General features: G+C 34.0%; 1 protein-coding gene across 1 annotated transcript; it reads right to left on the bottom strand.

Moving 5' to 3' along the window:
- Positions 1-2141: 2141 nt before the first annotated feature.
- On the bottom strand, positions 2142-3986 carry LOC129894924 (receptor-like protein 35). Its single transcript, XM_055970514.1, has 3 exons — positions 3308-3986; positions 2664-2828; positions 2142-2341 (listed from the first exon to the last, which is right to left on the bottom strand). The coding sequence occupies exons 1-3, from the start codon at positions 3984-3986 to the stop codon at positions 2142-2144; spliced, it is 1044 nt and encodes a 347-aa protein (XP_055826489.1).
- Between the last annotated feature and the right edge of the window lie 2506 nt (positions 3987-6492).

The following is a 6492-nucleotide window of genomic DNA, read 5'->3' as shown; positions in this document are numbered from 1 at the left end:
GATTTAAACATACTATCACATACTGAGTTAACAAACTCAGTACCATTATCAGATCTTAGAACTTTAACCACCTTCCCAAACTGATTCTTAGTATACTTTAGAAAGAGGTTAAGAGACACACACACATCTGACTTGTGCTTAAGTAAGAATAGCCAAGTCATTCTTGAAAAATCATCAACAATTGTAAGGAAATACTTGTTACCATCAAAGGTAGGTGTATTATAAGGACCCCAAAGATCAACATGAATCAAATCAAAACAGTTACTGCTTTTGATGATGCTAGAAGAAAATACAGGTCTAGTTTGCTTGGCAAATGGACACACTAAGCACTCAGACACCTTACACATACTAACTTTATTCATATTGAATATCTTGGCAAGTACAGTTGAAGATACATGTCCTAGCCTTTTATGCCATAGCTCCATATTGGATTCCTTGTTTGTTGACTGACCAGCATCTACAGAGTTGGCAGAAACTTGAGTCTTACTTGCAATATCTTGATTTAATTGGCTCCATAGCAGATATAAGCCACCCTCTTCTCTACCAAATTCCTTCACCTTCCCAGTGTAGAGCTCCTGGAAAACACAGAAATCAGGGAAGAAAGAGACTGAACATCCTAACTCCTTGGTTATTTTGCTAACAGACATTAAGTTGTACTTGAATTCCGGAACATGGAACACATTAGTGATCAGACTTCTAGATGGTAGACTACAAGATCCAATGTGAGTTACTTGAGTTGTATCACCATTTGGTAAACACACATCCTTCGAAGAGGCAAGTTTAAGTACAGACTCTTTTAGCAGCATCTCCATCTTAGACACCATATGGTTTGTTGCACCTGTATCCACAATCCACACATCACTATTTTCAGTTACAAACAAGGCCTTACCTGCATTGTTTGCCTTATTGCAATCAGGTACATTGGCTCTTGATCCTGACTGTTGATTCATCATCATAAGAATCTGCTCATACTGATCTTTTGTGAATGTACACCCCTGCAGTAGTTGCTTGACCTCTTTCTCAGCTGTCTTGTTAGAGGTAGATGCTGATAGTTTGTTTTCATTGTGCTGTCCTGTGCTGTTTCTATCCCATATTGCTTCACTATTCACATTTGTGTTCAAACCATAAGAGAAACTAGCCTGACCTGACTGCTGAAGTTGATTAGTGTCTGCATGAACCATGTTTGCACTCTGAACCTTCCTTTTGGACTTGAAATCTGGGGGGTATCCCACCACCTTATAGCAGGACTCTTTTGTGTGGCCTCTACACTTACAGAACTCACAGATTAAGGATGTATTTTTCTTAAATCTGTTAATAACACCTGAACCATTTCCAACTCTAGAGTACATGGCTATTGAATCAGAATTTGATGAATAAAGCCCCAAATTGTTGATGCCTGTCACCACAGCCTTCTGACTTTCATCTCCTACTATCATAGCATATGCTTGATTGATAGTAGGTAAAGGATCTATCATGAGAATCTGACTCCTAGCTTGATGATATGTGTCGTTCAACCCCATTAGAAACTGATACAGCTTTTGTCTATTCATGTGGACTAGAAATCCTCTGGATTTCTCACAATTACAACATGGTGAAGGCACTAACACTTCAAACTCATCCCACAGTGCCTTCAGCCTCGTATAATATGTTGAAACAGACGATGTTCCTTGTTGTAAAGTAGCTATTTCTTTGTGTAGACTGTAGGTTCTAGATCCATCAACCCTGTCAAACCTCTCTTGCAAGTCAGACCACACACTTGAAGCATTTGACGCAAATGCAATTCCACTAAGTAGGCTCTTTGTTACTGAGTTCATAAGCCATGATAACACAATCGCATTTACCCTTTCCCATTGGCCCCATAACTCTTCACTATACATTTCTTTTCTGCATGTACCATCCACAAGACCTAACTTGTTTCTTCCTAGCAAGGCTAGTTTTATTGATCGATTCCACAAGGTATAGTTTTCAATGCCTTGCAACTGGAATGATATGATACTGATACCACTTACATCCGTGGGACTAAGGAATAATGGATGATTATAGTCAATACTTTGTCCATTATTACCTGCCGAGTTTGATGAACCTGATGCAGCCACTCGTTGAGCTGAATCTGTGGCTTCGCCTGTCATCTTTTTGTCCTTTTAGCTCTTTGTTGCGGAAATTCGTTTGAGCTTCGATGAAGCTCGGATCTGTAAAAAAAACTGAGCTAGAACCTTGATTTTTCGATTGAATCCTTGACTCTGGTTTTTTTCGAGTCTTTGACTCAACTGTCTGAGCTTCTTACTGCGATCAAGCTCTGATACCATGAAGTTTTCTGAGCTTCTTACTGAGCTTCTTACATCTAAGCCCAGTATGGAGAAGAAGATGAAGATTGAGAGAAGTTAGAGTAGAGAGAGTAGAGAGAGTAGAGAGAGGAAGATATTTTCATTATTGGGGCTTCTGTGAAATATATCCTAATTCACATTACATTGATTACATATACATGTATATATATACACAGTTACTTAGACTAACAAACTAACTAATTGGTAGTTAGTTTGTTTAACTAAGAGAGATGGAATTGACCATAATACCCCTACTTCTAACTAATTTCCTAACTAGTCTTTTACATCTCAACATTAAGCCATTCAGAAAAATACTTTTAATGTTGGGTAAGATAGAACCTATGTTTGGTGGGAGGGTTCCTGATAGATTATTAAATGCAAGAGAAATTATTCTCAGCCGTGACATGTTGAAGATCTCCATTGCAAGTGAACCACTAAAACTATTAAACCCAATGTCAAATTCCTCCAACTCAACGAGATTGCTTATCTCTTTGGGTATTTCACCTGGCAACACATTTTGAAAAAAGATCGAATACAGTGAGTTTAAGCATTTGATTCAACCTAGCATACACTGTATTTTTTTCAAATTTGAATACCAACCTCTAAGCTTATTTTCACTAAAATATAGAATCGGCATCTTGGTTAAGTTGCCAATCTCCCGTGTAGGGATCCCTTGAGATTGTTATCCGACGATACAAAATATTGCAGGGAGGAGATATTGACTACGGAGATCGGGACAGAGCGGGTAACATGGTTTTCCTCCATGCCTAACTCTACCAAATTAACAAGATTCCCAATTTCTTGTGGAATTATCCCTACTGTTAATGTGTAACAAACAGAAAAATTTACTGGGTTGTTGTTGTTGTAATCTGTTTCTGAGGATGTGGTTTTTAAGATCAAACACCTAATTACTTGTGTAATTCTCAAAATTTATATTCATGAATGTGGAGTAGACGCGCAAAGACTAGTAAGATAAAACATACCAGTGAAATAGTTTGATCCAAGAGCCAACATCCGCAAATTACTCAATCTTCCAATTTCACTATGGATTGGTCCATCAAAATCATTAGATGATAAAGACAACATTTGAAGTTGTGAACAATTTGACAAGCTTTTAGGCATATGACCGCGAAGTTTGTTTGTGGATAAATAGAGCCCTTTGAGTATTGGGAGACGATTGCATAAACCATTGGGAATATTTCCTGTAAATGCAATGACTTCGATTCTAGAGATATTGAAAATAGTGAATGGTATAGAGCCAGTTAGTTGATTACGTTGTATGGACAACAAGTTCATGTTGTGAAGATTGCCGAGCCCTTCTGGAATGTTTCCTTCAAGTGAATTAAAAGATATATCTAAAACCTCCAACGAGAGTGACAGAGGAATAGAACCTATGAGCTTGTTACCCCTCAAGTTTAATTCTCTAAGCTTTATAAAACTTCCAATCACTTCTGGGATTTCACCCTCTATGGAATTGAATCTCAGATTCAAAGTTTCGAGTGTGGAAATATTAGAAATTGAACAAGGGATGGAACCAGTGAAACTATTATTTTCAAGATTTATAACTTGAAGTTTGTGTAAAAACCCAAACCAAGAAGGAAGCTCCCCTCTGAAGTTATTGAAACTTAAATCAAGAAACTTAAGCCGACGCAAGCCTTCCATTTCTTGAGGCAAATTTCCATGGAAATTGTTACTTCTCAAGTCAAGTGAAACAAGAAATGTGAGACTTCCAAAATCATGGGGAATCCTGCCTGTAAGAGCAATGTTGGAAAGATTCAAGGACTTCACTCGCTGGTGGTGAGAAGCACAAGTGACTCCTACCCAACGACAAAGAAGTGGAAGGGGTCCGAAATGATTTGAGATTTCAAAGAAAGAAGAGTTAATTGATCAGTGGTAGTGTTGGTTTGAGCCATAACATAGTGAAGCAACAAGAGTAATGTTAAGAGAAAAAATGTGAAGGCTTTCTCCATTAGTGCAAATATTAGTAGGAAAATTCTATGGCAAGTAACCTATGGTTTTGACACTTTAAATAGCAATAAGATCTCATGTCATTAATATCAATACCAATATCACCAAATCAGCCAAAGTCTTTCAGTTCTCACTTAAATATATATATAAAGACTTTGACAAGTCAATCGAAGTCTTGCTTTATTTTCTGAGTGCTTAATTTGTTGTAAATAGTCTTACTTTCATATTCACTAGAATTGTGTAGTCAAAAGAAGTGTTGCATTTATTAACTTACCACTATTTCCTCCATCCCAAAATAAATATTCGTTAGAATAGGAATAAGTGTATATAATCCTACTTAGAATAAGAATAATAATATGAATAGAAATAATAGATAGTATCTTACTTGATAGACTATTTTATTGTAGTGTCTACAAATAGGGTCTATGTATAATAATGTAGAGACACAAATTCAATAACATTCTTCTCCAATATTTCTCACAATATCATTTTAGAAATTTAAGACTACAAATAATCTTTCCGTTTCTTTTTAGTTGTCACAGTTTTCTTTTTGAGAGTCAAATGATATGAAATTTGACTAACATTTTATGGCAAAATAATATGTTTTTTCAATTACACTACTAATACTCTATCTTCTTAATATTGTTCAATTTTTTTCAAGAAAGATTTATGAAAAAACATGAATATAATTTTTGTTAAGATGACATTTATTTTGAGACAGAGGGAACTCAGGCAGTTGTTACCAATATTAATTAGTAAAGCAATAATTGTTGTTTAGTGTTTAACTACCGTAGTAAATTCACAGCTTAGATTATCAGTCAATTAGCCAATAGGAAATGAAACGATAAAGCAATAATTTTTGTCTGCATATTAATGAATTCAAATTTTTATTAAATTATATTACATTAGAAATTATGATTTAGCTACAAAATAATTCTCCTTAAATTAAAAAGTAAAAAATGGAAGGACAAAAAGGACGGTCGATATATGAGCAAATTTTCAAAAGAGAATGGTGAATTAGATGTTCTAGCATCCTACCAGACTTGCATTGACATATACTTGCAATTGAATGATAATTTACACGAATTCAAAGTTTAAACTTTATGGAACTAAATAATCAGCTCGTACCAACAATATATTTATAATAATTTAGGGTAACAAAGAAAACAATTCATTAAGAAAAATCATTTTCTCAAAATGTAGTTTTAATTTCCATAACAAACACACTTTAATATGAACTATATACATATATATATATCAACTATAAAGGGGTAGAGTTAGTTGAGGTACTCAAAGAACTCCAAAGAGAATTAAAAACAATATATAAATAGTGATGATATCTCCTTTTTTTTTGGCTCACGGATGAAGTTAGAAGTTCGGGTACGAATTTAGCTGAACTCAGTAATTTTTGTTCGAACAGTATATTTATCTTTAAAAATTTAATAAATATTAATTTTAAAACTCAATTATTATCACTTAGTATCGTCTTTCTAAAATTCAAAACTCATAAAATCAAAATCCTGATTCCCTAACTTACATTAATTTCTCATGTGATAATTTTCCAAGTATAAAAGCTACTCGTATTAGAGAAATTTTCCAGGTCACGTGGCTCCCAAAGACTTGACAAACTAGAGAAGACCAAAAATCAACATGGTGCTTTTTAATTATTAATTCTTGCAATTTTATATTATTTTTTGAGAAAGTGAGAGAGAAAAGAACAATATAAAGCCACGATTGAAGGAAAGAAGAAAATGTTTCTTACATGAATCCAATAATTTAGCAAACATTTGCATTTTGGATATGTTTTTTCACTTAAAAATTCAAGATAAAAATAATATATTTTTTCAATTACACTCTTGTACTCCATATTTTTAATAGTTTTCAATTTTTAAGAAAGATTTAATAATTTGGATAATTTAACAAATTACATATTGTATATATTAATTTCTTAATGAACGTCAGTTTTGCTAATATGATACTTATTTTGAGATTGAGAGAGTAGCAAGGAGTGTAACAATTTTTGGTAAGAAATGTAAATATTACCATTAACAATGCACCACCTAACAAGTCTCTACTTTTTGTATAGTAAATTTTGAAGTGTGTTCCATGTCAATATGCACTAGGAAGTTCCATGTCGATATCTTATGTTATGTTAATTAAGTTTTAAGGGACTTAATTAATAACATAAGAAAGCGCACAA

This window comes from Solanum dulcamara, chromosome 7 (assembly GCF_947179165.1).
Source record: "Solanum dulcamara chromosome 7, daSolDulc1.2, whole genome shotgun sequence".
Classification (NCBI taxonomy): Eukaryota; Viridiplantae; Streptophyta; class Magnoliopsida; order Solanales; family Solanaceae; genus Solanum; species Solanum dulcamara.
The sequence above is the reverse complement of the archived record's forward strand: the minus strand, read 5'-3'. Positions and strand labels throughout refer to the sequence as shown.